The sequence below is a fragment of the Schistocerca gregaria genome, chromosome 5, assembly GCF_023897955.1.
Source record: "Schistocerca gregaria isolate iqSchGreg1 chromosome 5, iqSchGreg1.2, whole genome shotgun sequence".
Lineage (NCBI taxonomy): Eukaryota > Metazoa > Arthropoda > Insecta > Orthoptera > Acrididae > Schistocerca > Schistocerca gregaria.
Window position 1 is genome coordinate 174,872,188 of NC_064924.1, and position 16,125 is coordinate 174,888,312.

At 41.8% G+C, this 16,125-nt stretch overlaps 1 protein-coding gene across 1 annotated transcript in view; it reads right to left on the reverse strand.

Annotated features, from left to right (window-relative positions):
• Nucleotides 1–16,125, reverse strand: part of LOC126273271 (leucine-rich repeat-containing protein 43-like) — a 254,891-nt gene that overhangs the window by 120,078 nt on the left and 118,688 nt on the right. Inside the window, exon 3 of the mRNA XM_049976815.1 lies at nucleotides 11,949–12,100. Coding sequence (XP_049832772.1) covers nucleotides 11,949–12,100 — 152 coding nt within the window. The remainder of the gene's footprint in view (nucleotides 1–11,948; nucleotides 12,101–16,125) is intronic.

The following is a 16,125-nucleotide window of genomic DNA, read 5'->3' on the forward strand; positions in this document are numbered from 1 at the left end:
ATAAGATAGATACTGCCTACAGGAAAATTAAAGAGACCTTTGGAGATAAGAGAACCACTTGTATGAACATCAAGAGCTCAGATGGAAACCCAGTTCTAAGCAAAGAAGGGAAAGCAGAAAGGAGGAAGGAGTATATAGAGGGTCTATACAAGGGCGATGTACTTGAGGACAATATTATGGAAATGGAGGAGGATGTGGATGAGGATGAGATGGGAGATATGATACTGCGTGAAGAGTTTGACAGAGCATTGAAAGACCTGAGTCGAAACAAGGCCCCCGGAGTAGACAACATTCCATTGGAACTACTGACGGCCTTGGGAGAGCCAGTCCTGACAAAACTCTACCATCTGGTGAGCATGGTGTATGAGACAGGCGAAATACCCCCTGACTTCAAGAAGAACATAATAATTCCAATCCCAAAGAAAGCAGGTGTTGACATATGTGAAAAATACCGAACAATCAGTCTAATAAGCCACAGCTGCAAAATACTAACACGAATTCTTTACAGACGAATGGAAAAACTAGTAGAAGCCGACCTCGGGGAAGATCAGTTTGGATTCCGTAGAAATACTGGAACACGTGAGGCAACACTGACCTTACGACTTATCTTAGAAGAAAGATTAAGGAAAGGCAAACCTACGTTTCTAGCAATTGTAGACTTAGAGAAAATTTTGACAATGTTGACTGGAATACTCTCTTTCAAATTCTGAAGGTGGCAGGGGTAAAATACTGGGAGCGAAAGGCTATTTACAATTTGTACAGAAACCAGATGGCAGTTATAAGAGTCGAGGGACATGAAAGGGAAGCAGTGGTTGGGAAGGGGGTAAGACAGGGTTGTAGCCTCTCTCCGATGTTATTCAATCTGTATATTGAGCAAGCAGTAAAGGAAACAAAAGAAAAATTCGGAGTAGGTATTAAAATCCATGGAGAAGAAATAAAAGCTTTGAGGTTCGCCGATGACATTGTAATTCTGTCAGAGACAGCAAAGGACTTGGAAAAGCAGTTAAACGGAATGGACAGTGTCTTGAAAGGAGGGTATAAGATGAACATCAACAAAAGCAAAACGAGGATAATGGAATGTAGTGAAATTAAGTCAGGTGATGCTGAGGGAATTAGATTAGGAAATGATACACTTAAAGTAGTAAAGGAGTTTTGATATTTGGGCAGCAAAACAACTGATGATGGTCGAAGTAGAGAGGATATAAAATGTTGACTGGCAATGGCAAGGAAAGCGTTTCTGAAGAAGAGAAATTTGTTAACATCGAATATAGATTAATGTATCAGGAAGTCGTTTCTGAAAGTATTTGTATGGAGTGTAGCCATGTATGGAAGTGAAACATGGACAATAAATAATTTGGACAAGAAGAGAATAGAAGCTTTCGAAATGTGGTGCTACAGAAGAATGCTGAAGATTAGATGGGTAGATCACATAACTAACGAGGAGATATTGAATAGGATTGGGGAGAAGAGAAGTTTGTGGCACAACTTGACCAGAAGAAGGGATCGGTTGGTAGGACATGTTCTGAGGCATCAACGGATCACCAATTTAGTACTGGAGGGCAGCGTGGAGGGTAAAAATCGTAGAGGGAGACCAAGAGATGAATACACTAAGCAGATTCAGAAGGATGTAGGTTGCAGTAGGTACTGGGAGATGAAGATACTTGCACGGGATAGAATAGCATGGAGAGCTGCATCAAACCATTCTCAGGACTGAAGACCACACAACAACATGGTGCGAAAAGTGGCAATTGACCCTGAATAAGGAGAAGTGCGAAGTCATTCACATAAGTACTAAAAGAAATCAGCTAAATTTCGATTACGCGATAAGTCACCCAAATCTGAGGGCTGTAAATTCAACTAAATATATAGGGATTACAATTACAACTAACCTAAATTGGAACGATCACATAGATAATATTGTGGGTAGAGCAAACCAAATACTGCGATTCATTGGCAGAACACTTAGAAGGTGCAACAGGTCTACAAAAGAGACTGCTTAAACCACGCTTGTCCGCCTTATTGTGGAGTACTGCTGTGCGGTGTGGGATCCGCATCAGGTGGGACTGACGGATGACGTCGGAAAAGTACAAAGAAGGGCAGCTCGTTTTGTATTATTGCGAAATAGGGGAAATAGTTTCCCAGACATGATACGTGAGTTGGAGTGGCAGGCATTAAAACAAAGGCGTTTTTCGTTGCGACGGGATCTTCTCATGAAATTCCAATCACTAGTTTTCTCCTCCGATTTCGAAAACATTCTGTTGGCACCCACCTATATAAGGAGAAATGATCATCACTATAAAATAAGAGAAATCAAGGCTCGTTTTTCCTACGTGCCGTTCGAGAGCGGGACGGTAGAGAGACAGCATGAAGGTGGTTCATTGAACCCTCTGCCAGGCACTTAATTGTGAATGGAAGAATAATCACGTAGATGTAGATGTAGATGTAACTGAAGGACGAGCTGGAATTCCAAATCCACTCACGGCCGTGACCGAAGAACGTGTTGCATAAGCCATAAAACCTGGACTATGGAGCAATGGAAGAAAGTCATTGGTTGACTGAGTATTGTTTCACACTGTTTCCAACTTCTGTTCGTGTTTATGTCCCAAGAGTAAACATTGTGGGCGTTCAGTGATGATTTGGGCAGCACGTCCTGGTATTCCATTGGTGCCATTGTCACTCTGGAAGGTCAAATTACTGCCGAGGATTGTCTGACCAATTTGGCTAACCATGTCAATCCCGTAGTACAATGTTTGTTTCCCTATAGTCATGCTGTACTTCAAGACGATAGGACCCCTGTTCGCATAGCTCGCATCGACCAGGGCTGGCTTGCGAACACGAGGATGAACTTTTGCATTTCAAACTCCATCACCGTTACCTCAATTTGGCACTACGGTACAGGAAGAATGGTATAAGATGTCCTCGAAACCGTGCAGGACATGTTTTTATGCACTCTGAGATGACTGGAAGTTGTTTTGAATGCTAACGTTTCTCGTACACCGTGTTAGGGATAGTAATGTGTTTTTGGTGTTTCCATTTCTTCATTCAATCTCTGCACATCCACTTCAACCTGATTAAAGTGGTCAAGCCTTCGTCTTTTTCTACACGTCCCTCAGTTGTGTGTGAAAATGGTGATAATTCTCGATAAAATATCCAGGTTTCATGACGCTACATAGTGCCTGTCGATTGAAACAGTCCCACGCCAACATAGTCCCAGACGACGAAGTGATGCCGCAATAGGCTCTCCTCGTTTTCATTTGCAGACGAAATAAACTATTCACGATTCGGTAGTTCGCTTCTATTAATACTGGCACTAATGCTCTGTATTGCTATTGCTCCAAGTTGAGGAAAGTGTGCAGCGTTTTTTAGGGTTTACCAAATAACCTGAAGTGTAACTTATTATTTTTTTCATGTCGTCAGTCTGTCGACAGGTTTGACGGTTTCCTGCATCTTTTTTTCTCTCCCGCTTTATTTTCGCTTAGAATCTGTAGGACGTAAATCTCCTAGGCATTTTGTAATTTTTGTTTACTCCTTCAACCGTCTTCTCCTTCTTTTTCTTTTTGCATGTTGTTTCGGATTTGGCATTCTTAGTAGTAGTGGATAACCGGATGTCCTTCAGACGTCACCATTCCTCCCCCGCTCCCTCCCCCTCCTCCTCCCGGGATGGAGTTTGTGGACCTCATCCGTCTTCGCCTAGTATTATCTTACGTGCAAACGTGATATCGTTTTCTGAATGTTTGTGAATCATGTAACTGTGGTGGAAAGTGGGTACCAGTCCGGTATTCACCTACACTGATGTAGGAAACCACCTAAAAACCACACCCAGGATGGGGCAGCACACCGGCGCTCGTCGTTAATCCGATGGGTGGATTCGAGCCGAGGTCGGCACGCTCCTCGTCTGCCGGAAGCGATCGCTTAACCATGCTCACCTATACGTAACTACACCTGTAGCTCTTCCCCTTTACCGCGTCTTCACTCCCCACATTCACTCTTTCGCAAGGATGCTGCAGCTGTGCAAGATATGTCACACTAGATGCACATTCCCCTGCTAAGGGTTTTCCTCGGCCATACCCGTTCATTTCACACGTACTTGTACACGTAATTTTTAATAACCCATTACAACATAACTTATCAGATGCTTCCAGTTTCTTTTTTACAATCACTTCTTGCTCATGATTCACTTCCGTAACTGCTGTGCTCTAGGCTTAAGCTTTAAAAAACTTAGCATTTTATCCATCATCAGCAACTGTAGATGTATATAACAAAATAATAAGCAACCTGTTGCATAAAAGAAATTTAATTTCTTTACGGGTTTCGAGCACGCAGTGCCGTTCTTCAGAAGGCTCTACGTGGAATTACACCACAAATAAGTAGAGCTCAGATAAGAATATTAAAATTAAGGACGAAATGCTTAAAACTTTTTAAAAATTTTAATGCTAAAATGGTACGTAGTTATACCTATCGCATTATTTGCAAGTATCAACAATGACATGCATGGAGTGAAATGTTGTGATCCTGAAACATAAAGAAGCAGTAAGTTATGCAACACTGAATCTATTCATACGTACAAAAAGAGGTCGTAAAAGCGTACATGTGATTCATGGAGTCTGTTCAAATACACTGAAGTGTCAAAGAAACTGGTATAGGCATGCTTTTTCAAATACAGATATATGTAAACAGGAAGAATACGGCGCTGCGGTCGGCAACACCTACATAAGACCACAAGTGTCTGGTGCAGTTGTTAGAAAGGTTACTGCTGCTACAATGGCAGATATAAACTGAGTTTGGAAGTGTTGATACAGTCAGCGCATGAGCAGTGGGACACATTATCACCGAGATAGCGACGAAGTGGTGATTTTCCCGTACGTCTGTATCGTGAATATCAGGAATCTGGTGAAACATCAAATCTCCGACATCACTGCAGCCGGGAAAAGATCCTGCAAGAAAGGGACCAAAGGCAACTGAAGAGAATCGATGAACGTGACAGAAGTGCAACTATTCTACAAATTGTTTCACATTTCAATGTTAGGACATTAACAAGTGTCAGCGTGTGGACCGTTCAACGAAACATCATCGATAGGGGCTTTCGGAGCCAAAGGCCCACTCGTCTACCCTTGATGACTGCACAACACAAAGCTTTACGCATCGCCTGGGCGCGTCAACACTGATATTGGACTGTTGATGACTGGAAACATGTTGCCTGGTCGGACGAGTCTTGTTTCAAATTGTATCAAGCGAATGGACATGTACGGATATGGCAACAACCTCATGAATCCATGGAACCTGCATGTCAGCAGGAGACAGTTCAAGCAGGAGGAGACTCTGTAGTGGTGTGAAGCGTGTGGAGTTGGGGTGATGTGGGACACCTGAAACGTCTAGATACGACTCTGACAGGTGATACCTTTGTGGATCCTGTCTGATCACTTGCATCTGTTCGTGTCTATTGTGCTTTCCGACGGACTCGGCCAGTTCTAGCAGGACAATGCAACACGCCTCACGTCCAGAATTCCTACAGAGTGGCTCCAGGAACACTCTTCTGCGTTCAAACAATTGCGCTGCCCACCAAACTCCCCAGACATGAACATGCCTTGCAACATGCTGTTCGGATGAGATCTCCACCCCGTCGTACTCTTACGGATTTGTGGACAGCCTTGCGGGATTCATGGTGTCATTTCCCCCTGACACTACTTCAGATATTAGTAGATTCTGTGCCACGTCGTGTTGCGGCATTTCTGAGTGCTCGAGGGGCCCCTACACAATATTACGCAGTTTCTTTGGCTTTTCAGTATAGTATAAAGAAGTGAAACAACAAGTGCAGATGTCATGCCAGAACAGGAGCTAATCAGGTAATGGGATGCGTATCTTCAAGTTTTTCTCAGGTTGGGGGTGAAAGTACGATAAAATAATGAAACAAAACAACTGTATTTGTCACAAGGCATAAACAAAAATGTAAGTGGACATAAGCAGCGTAATAAGTAATATAAAAAGTTAATATAAAATCCTAATGATAAATCAAATAAGTTAATATCAACAAGTGGGGCTGTAGATGCGAAATCTGGGAACTAATCTCGAAGGACCTGTAGCTTTTTCAGGAGCACGGCATTTTGCTGTATGCTTTTTATTGTTAACACTCTCAAATAATGCAGTAGGTACAAGTACAACTATTTTTTATCTTTACATTTTTAAAATTGTCAAACTTTTCGTTCTTAATTTTAATATTTTTTTCTGACTTTTACTTATTTGTAGTGTATTGTCCCGTTCAGACTTCTGAAGAAGGGCTTTAAGTGCCCCAATCCGGTAAAGAACTTAAATTTCTTCTATGCAACAGGTTGATTATTATTTCATTTTACAGTTTAAAAAGTATTGTCCTTACTTCAGTGCCAATGTGTGATAACACTAGTATTCTTCTGTTGAAGGAAGCTTTTTTAACTTCAGTTTTTTATTCTTTGTTTCGGCCATGTCATGTTATTCTACTTCACAGACAGGAATATATGTTCACTTAATTTTTTGTGTATCCATCAATTCTGATTAGATTAGATTAGTTTAGTACTAGTTCCACAGATAACGTGTATGACACATCGCAATTATGTGGAACTTGCCAGCTTAGCGAAAGTTTCATTACATGTCATACTCCAATATTTAAAAAAAAGAATTGTGTGACTGTTGATTTATATCTTAAAATTTATCTTATGAGTAGAAGAAATTGTCATTCAGAAATTATTTTAATTTGTTTTTCCAAAAAAATGGTTCAAATGGCTATGAGCACTATGGGACTTAACTTCTGAGTTAAGGACTTAGGACTACTTAAACATAACTAACGTAAGGACATCACACACATCCATGCCCGAGGCAGAAATCAAACCTGCGACTGCAGCGGTTGCGCGGTTCCAGACTGTAGCGCCTAGAACCGCTCGGCCACACCCGCTGGCTTTTGTTTTTACACGCTGGTTGTCTCTCTTTCAGACTTTTGAAGTTATTTGATAAGACTTTTGTAGCAGCGTAATTCACTCCTTTCCGTGTCCAAGTTAAATTTAAGTTAGAAATGTGAAAATTAGCCTTTCTCCTAGGGTTGTAGGTATGCACATTACTGTTGCTTTTGAATTGGGATAAGTTACTACTACCAAATTTCGAAACGAATAGATGCAGGGTGTGTCTGAAATGAATTTAGAAAATGAGAAGGCTGAGTGAGTGGCACATAACAAGCATATTTCACATAGGAGCCCATGTCCGCATCCCTCGACGTATGGCCGTAGGAGTCGCTGAACAGCGTCGCTCGCCGCCAAAAAGGTAGGCGTAAAATACGATATCCGAGCGGTCGTGGTAGCAGGTATGCAGGGAAAAGATTTCAATGTATTTGTGGCGTCAAGGTAAATGAGATGAAGTTTGATAATCTATATTTGAAAACAGCTACAAAAAGGGCTCGAAATCTCGCCGTCCTGCTTGAGTGCGCGCCGTGCAACGGCCCTAGAGAGACTGTCGCACTCTTTCAGACATCCTGGAAAAGCGGAAATTGCATCGGAGGCTCTCACAATGCGCGCTACCTGCTCTTCAGCAGTCTCAGTCGGTGTTTCACGGACAACAGATTTCAGGTGGCCGCAGAAGAAGAGATCAGTGGATGTAAAGTCAGTGTAGGTCATGACACTGGCCCATAGCGCCCTATCCAGTTTTCACCAAAGGTTTCATCGAAATCATTACCACTGTACTTACGAAGTGCGCAGGTGCTCGATCGTGTTGGTGCCACATTCGCTGTCGGAAGGTGAGTGGAATTACAGCAATTATGGCAGAGATTCTTATAAAGAAAGATTAAGTATCTGCGTTCAGTCGCCGGGGGAACATGTATAGACAGAACAGATTATCGCCTAACAAGCCGGCCCAAATGTTGACAGTGAAGCGATCTTGGTGACCACAAAGAGAGGCGGCGTGTGGATTTTCCCGTGCCCACACGTATTGACTGTGGCTGTTGAATAAACCCTCTCTTGTGAAGGATGTCTCGTACCTAAAGACTAAGCGGTTCGGAAAGTCGGGTTGCATGGCGCACCTTTGCAAAAACCATTGGCAGAGTTCAATCCGGCGTGGAAAATCGTCTGGGCTAAGGAAGTGAACCTTCTGAAGGCAGTAGGCGTGCAAATCATCTTCATGCCACTCACGTCAAATTGTGGAATGACTTACACCCATTTCGCGTGCAACACGGCGCGAGCTTATTGAGGGTGCGTTTTCCAGCAGTGCTAACGCCTGATCTTCAACCTCTGGTGTTTGCACTGTGCATTGACGATCACGTCCGTCAGGCCTTCGCACCTGTCACACGAAATGAATACACAGGGCTTCGAAGTAGGCCTTATGTGCTTATGTGGCATTACGAGAAAGTGCCAGTGGAAAACATACCTCGGGTGAAACTGTTTCCCGTAGGTACGTGTGGATGGCAGTAAATGTGCGTGGATCTGCCACTCGACGATTCGGAAAGTCATTTGCGTAGCCAAAAGCAACGCATTCACAGAGACGGTAAACCAGTAGCGTTGTCTCGCCTGGAATTTCCACAATTATGTCGACTACAGCGTTTGCAAATACAGGCCGTAAAACTACAACCCGACGTTTCTTTTGCCTTGGTGTCGCAAATGCACAATTCAAAAACAGTTTTACATCACCTCGGTTCCGAGATTTCCGAAGCCTGTGCAGAACATTGGAACAGAGATCAACATCATTTACGCCATTCTTATTCCTCATGAAAACCACACATTCCATGTTTTACCACCATACAGCGAAACTTTCAGAGGTGGTGGTCCAGATTGCTTCACACACCTCTAATACCCAGTAGCAGGACATCTTGCATTGTTGCATGTATTCGTAGCGGCATGTTATACACAAGTTCATCAGGGTACTGTTAGTCCAGATTGTCCCACTCTTCAACGACTATTCAACGTAGATCCATCAGAGTCGTTGGTGGGTCACGTAGTCCATAAACAGTCCTTTTCATTCTATCCCAGGCCTGTTCGATAGGGTTCATGTCTGGAGAACATGCTGGCCAGTCTAGTCGAGTTATGTCGTTATCCTGAAGGAAGACATTCACATGATGTGCAAGATGGGGAGGGGGGGGGGGGCGAATTGTGGTCCATGAAGAAGAATGCCTCGCCAATATGTTGCCGATATGGTTCCACCATCGGTCGCAGGATGGCACACACCTATCGTACAGCCATTACGGCGCCTTCTGTTGCCACCAACGGCGTACGTCGGCTCCACATATTGCCACCCCAAAACAGGAGGGAACCTCCACCTTGCTGCATTCGCTGGACAGTGTGTCTAAGGCGTTCAGCCTCACCAGGTTGCCTCCAAACACGTCGCCGACGATTGCCTGGTTGAAGGCATATGCGACACTCATCGGTGAAGAGAACGTGATGCCAATCCTGAGCGGTCCATTCGGCATGTTGTTGGGCCCATGTGTACCACGCTCCATAGTTTCGTGGTTGTATAGATGAACTTCGCCATGGACGTCGGAAGTGAAGCTGCGTATCATGCAGCCTACTGTGCACAGTTTGAGTCGTAACACGACGTTCTGTGGCTGTGACTACACTCGTTCGTCCTCTGTTAGAATATTGCTGCGCGGTGTGGGATCCTTACCAGGTGGGATTGACGGGGGACATCGAGAGGGTGCAAAGAAGGGCAGCTCGTTTTGTATTATCGCGTTATAGAGGAGAGAGTGTGGCAGATATGATACACGAGTTGGGATGGAAGTCATTACAGCATAGACGTTTTTCGTCGCGGAGAGAGCTTTTTACGAAATTTCAGTCACCAACTTTCTCTTCCGAATGCGAAAATATTTTGTTGAGCCCAACCTACATAGGTAGGAATGATCATCAAAATAAAATAAGAGAAATCAGAGCTCGAACAGAAAGGTTTAGGTGTTCGTTTTTCCCGCTCGCTGTTCGGGAGTGGAATAGTAGAGAGATAGTATGATTGTGGTTCGATGAACCCTCTGCCAAGCACTTAAATGTGAATTGCAGAGTAGTCATGTAGATGTAGATGCATGAAAAGCGTTATTCAACACGGTGGCGGTGCTATCAGGTTACCTCCGAGCCATAATCTGTAGGTAGCCGTCATCCACTGCAGTAGTAGCCCCTGGGCAGCCTGAGCGAAGCATGTCGTCGACAGTTTCCGTCTCTCTGTATCTGCTCGATGTCCGAACAACATCGCTTCGGTTCACTCCGAGACACCTGGACACTTCCCTTGTTGAGAGCCCTTCCTGGCACAAAGCAACAGTGCGGACGCGATCCAACGGCGATATTGACCGTCGAGGTGATTGACTACAGACAACACGAGCCGTGTACCTCCTCCCTGGTGGAATGACTGGAGCTATTCCACTGTCGGACTCCCTCCGTCTAATAGGCGCTGCTCATGCATAGTTGTTTACATATCTGAGCGGTTTTAGTGACATCTCTCAACAGTCGAAGGGACTATATCTGTGATAAAATATCCACAGTGAACGTATATCTTCATGTGCTCTGGGAAGTGGGGTGATGCAAAACTTTTTTGATGTGTGTATCTTGAAATCGTTGCGTTACAAACCTGCTACCATGACAGCTCGGATGACACGTTGTGTACCTACCCTCTTGGCGGCGCGCAACGCTTTTCAGCGACGCCAGATCCTTACGCTCAGGGGTGTGGACATGAGTTACCATATGAAATAAGTTTGTTATGACTCACTCTACCAGTACTCTCATTTTCTACATTCATTTCAGGTACACTTGTGTACTGTGAAGCTACTGTGGTATTCCTATGTCCTTTAATGTCTGCAAGATGAGCTAGGGTGGGCTCCAGCTATTATTCTGATATTCAGTGATTCGTTGCTCTTTCTTCTAATACTGTTTATCGCTTTCACGTTAGATCAGAATACGGAATAAGAGTAAAGAAAAATCAATATTCTGTTCAGCAAGTGTTGTAGGTCTCGTTTTTAACAGTACATTTTTGTCTCTCCCAGCGACAGATACTGGAGATTACTCAAGTGAACCGGAAGTCATAGACGTTTAATACTGTTAGTCTCAGACTTTTGAACATCTCTTTCTGCATTAGACTATTGAACGCTTTCTCTGTGTCACCAAAGCATATACAGGCAAAAGCTTCACTGAATTCTTTTATACTCCTTCTACGCAAAGTAAGATCTGGTACCTCGGTACCTTTACCTCTCCTGCAACCAAACAGATCATCTTCCAGCATTCCATCCCAGTTTCCTCCTACTTTCCTACATGTTTTTCGTCAGCAAAAATGCAGTGTGCCAGGCTGGACAGTACGACAGTTTTCACATTCACCCTTTTCTTATTTCTTCAGTTGAACGATCAGAGTGCTACTTTGCAAATATGACTACAGTCCTCCAGTTTCCACGATTTTCGACACCATATCGCATAATAATCTTTGACTTTCTGTGCCTTACACAGATATCAGAGACGTAGAAGGAAGGTTTTCTTCTGACTCAAATAATTTAACACACTGTATCTAAGTCTTTGCAAAAGGAGTTAATCATAATGTATCATCTCTGCTTCCGATAATGTCGAATACAATTAATCCAGGGAGCCAACCAATGGTCTCTTAAAACATAAAAGTTACGGAGAAGAAAGTCTTTGTAGCTATTGGAGTCCAGTACCAGATGTTGCACAGGAGGAAAAATTTCGTGTTGCTGTTTCTTACTGATGTAAATAAAACCCATAGATTAATCACTTTTGGTAGAAAACCTTTAATGTTATGCGAAATCATTCCTTTAGGAATCAACTGCTATATATAACACACACACATACAGGAAAGAACAGAAAATTAATGATTCAGTAAAAGAAGAGTATTATGTAAGAAGTAGAATCTCACCATGAGCAGTACACGCAAAGAAATTTTTATCTGCGTATCCAATGTTATGAGTCTATTGAAGGACTTGTGGATAATGGAAAGTGTCTGGAAAAGTGTAAAACACTTACAGAGCATGGGTTTCCCTCTAGACGTAGGCTGCGGAGATGTTTCAGGTCCCGAAGCGTAGTTAGTACGTCTTCCAGGACACAGATGTCGTTGTCGCCCAGGTCGAGCGTGCGCAGTTGTTTGAAGCAGTCGCCCAACAGATGGAGGTTGCTGTCTGTAATCATAGTCACGGCGCTTACACAGGAACTGATGTATGACTTGTTCGGAATTATTACGCTATTTAGTGTATCTAATTTCATCTGCTAGTTAGTATGCCTTACAACGATATAAACTGCATGGCAACCATATTTTCGTAAGATGTACTTACATTAGTGTATCACGAATTTCATTCTTTAATACGACAGATATAGTCAATCAGGATAACTATTTACCGGTCAGAGTATTTTTGTACTACTTACCACTTTAGTTTCAAATGACTGCTGCACCACATACTCCGGTTATTTAATACTGAAAGGAACAGTTTTTTTATCTCTGTGAGTTCCAGTTACTATTTAAGCTGTCTTTCCAACTTCCTACAAGCTCTTAGGCTCCTGATTATCCTTTAACTGAATTGACTGCGAAGAAAACTTCCAGCAACAATGAGTTAAGCTGAACAATGCCAGTTTGATACAAGTATCTTCATATTTCAAAGTAATCCTACAGTACTGAATTAACAATGTTTGTTTTTACTTCTTATTAACACCTGATTTCCTTCTGGAAAGATCTAAATTTACCCAGAGCATTAGATACAGGGAAAATTCTTTGTTTTTTGAAGATTCAACTTAAGTTATCCTGAATGACAGTGTAACTTTGTACCGGCATTAAAACAGAAGTTTTATTCTAAGAGTTAGTTCTAGTTAGTACAAATTTTCAATTTTCCAATCACTCAATAACTACAGATGTAAAATGTTACAATGTCCGTTGTGATGTGTAATTTATTCTCTTTCGGTATTTTAAAAAAATCTTAAAAAGTGGTACAAAGCTACCCCGACTGCCAGCTGGGAATGTTAATTACAGAGTTACTTATCAAAGGAAGTGTTAAAGAGAATAAGCTTTCGTGTATGCAATGAAATGCGGTAGAAGACGTGAAATAGTAACTCAAAGTTTGCTGACTTTTTTCCTGTATATGGGTATGGATAGTGTAAAGTATGGCATGAGAAGGTTTCGTTGGGCTGCATGCAGACTTATGAAACTTCGGTGCCTGATGACATATGTATCTCCTATACCATTCCAGAAGATTACCTGTTCAGATAATTTAGTTTACGCCCTCCATTCGAAAAGACATTAATGGCAAGTGAACTTCGCCAAAAAGCAGGCCGATGAGGTACGTGTCCAGCTTCTAAGTTATTTCCAAAGTTTCTCCCTTTTATTAAAACTAAATTTCCTAAAAATTCTGCTTACATTCACCAGAACGTTGGAAACTAAACAAAATAAAAGGGTACTACTTATTTACTGAAGAAAAGAATCAACTAATCGGTAAAAATATTAGAACATTACCTTTCCAGTCTAAATTAGAATTTCTGGTGATGGCAAAAGTCGGAAAATAGTTAGTGTCAAGGATATTGCAACGTTACCAGTTTGCTTTCAAGACGCTTCAGACATTTTGTAATGATTATAAAGGCAGTATCAAAAACACACACACTTCACCGTGAGGAATACGTAAAGCGCTTATTATTTTAAAAGTTTTCCTATATTCTTTTCTGTTAGTGTACTAAGTTTTCATTGTGTAATGAGACGACTTCCAAGGAAAGTTGCCTAAAGTCGTATGCCAAAACATACAGTGTGCGTGTCCTTCGTCCTCAACTGCGAGAGACGTCTGCTGAGGTTGCTGTTTTACCTCCGAAGATATCATCCACAGTCGTAGATAACGGCAGGGAATAGTTTTATACGGTGATCACGGTCTCTCAGCTCGAATGTTTTTAATAAAATGAAGAAATATGCGAAGTTGTCACACTATCAAACCTACAAAAGGAGCTGACTAATTAAGTAAAATCAGCAACTCGTTTTTTGACCTCGAATATCTGTGGATCTTGGACAATAATTGGATACGTAAGAAGTTAAAATAGTTAAAATACTGATACTTATTTAATTATGTTTACAGCTGACGTCTCTAAAATTTCGAATTTTACGACGCCTTTCGTTGTATTAATTTTTTTCAAGGTAAGATTCACTGATTGGTGGTCGGGTGGAAGGGTGTTGTGTTGGGGAAGGAGACCCAGCGAGGCCATCGGTCTCATCGGATTAGGGAAGGACGGGGAAGGAAGTCGGCCGTGCCAATTTCAAGGGAACCATCCCGGCATTTGCCTGGACCGATTTAGGGAAATCACTAAAAACCGGAATCAGGATTGACGGACGCGGGATTGAACCGTCATCCTCGAGAATTCGAGTCCAGTGTGCTAACCACTGCGCCACCTCGATGGGTAATTTTTTTTCACTTACTGTGTACATATACCCTACGATTATAAACAGTGGCTGGGCGGCTGGTTCCGGCGGAGGTTCGAGTCCTCCCTCGGGCATGGGTGTGTGTGTTTGTCATCAGGGTAGTTTAGGTTAAGTAGTGTGTAAGCTTAGGGACTGATGACCTTAGCAGTTAAGTTCCATAAGATTTCACACACATTTGAACATTTTCATAAACGGTGGTTCGCTGTTTTGATAGTTACCGAATAGCCCTTTCGGCAAATTATCACCGTTAAAAAATGTGTGTGATTAACTGTTCCATATCATGTTTCTCAACATATCCCGTCAACTGTTCAATTTTACATAGGCACGTCTGATTTGGTCTACACGTTCCTGAAATTATGTTTACCACATTTATCTCAGCTGACGAATGATATCTTCGAAATGTTTACGGATCTTTACAAAATACTGACAGGAACTGTCTGTGCAGCTTAGAGAGAGAGAGAGGTAGAGAAAGACAATTAGCCGAAGTCAATGTTTGTTATTCCTGTGGCATTTATGGTGTTTTATCAGTCACCGTTGCTTATCCTTCAAGAATTCAAGTGTGAACTGATCCTAACTTTGTTCTGTTTTGTATACTACTGTGAGTGGCTGTATTTGGCATCCATTAGCTGTTATTAGTCATTTAGAGATAATTTATAATCGAAGGAAAGATATCAAAACGTTACATTTCTGTCATTGTATCCTATCTCTCTCGGTAGGAGTTCTCGTATTGAATATTTTCGTGCAGCCCACATGAAACGCAGAAATTTTGTAACAGGAATTCATACCACATAATTAAAAAGCAATCTCCATTTAAGGGACAATAATACTTTGCTATGTGTCCCACACAATCCGGTGTTGAAGAACTTCACCAAGGTTTTATGACTATTCACGTTTTATAGTTAATATAACCCGAGGTGCTTAGTCACAGACGATTATGTGCCACAAAAGAATTTTAAGGTATTTCGTTCAAAATTTGTTAATAGTTTACTGGTCAGGGAATAAGAAGTCGCAATTGCTACGTTGAAGTTTCTTTTATGGTTTAGAGTTAGTAACTAACTGAATGTACTCCAAGTTATTGTCAATAAAATCTGTGGAAGATTTTAAAAACTGGAGATGCATCTACTCATTTACAAATTAAAAGTCAACGAGGCACAATGTGACGCATAGGATAGTTTTTCTATGGCGGGAGATCACATGCTCCCTTGCCGAAGCAAACAGAATCTTCCTTGTATGGAAATTATAAAATTTCCTTTGAGATCAAATGTATGTCGTTGCTCCTTCAGTGTAAATATTGTTCTTAAACTACTTGATTAGCTATTAATGTATGAAAATGTAGCAAATAATCCAGTTAACAAATTATTTTTTTAACAAAATGCTATGTTTTTATGTTCCTTTGTTCTGTTTTCATGGTTTAGCTACAAGGAAAATCTCACTTTTCTCTTTTAGATGTTGAGCACCTTTAATAATTCTAAAAAAAAAAACATCAAATATATCCCGAAATATTTACTCTTTCTCAGAAATTCAAGGTAGAACACTTATAGGTTATTCCATATCTGATGGATACTTTAATTTTATGTTATACACTTCGCCCAAAACTGCACAATAATATCACGTCATTCATATTACTCGTTTCACTGGTTCTGTGTATCAGGGGTAGGAGAAGTGAAGCACAGGCCAGGAGGCTTCGAATAGCAGTAAAAAAGTGTGATGCCGTGAGTGTCTCCAGGTCACGGTTGGATTTAGGGTGGCGGGGGAGGT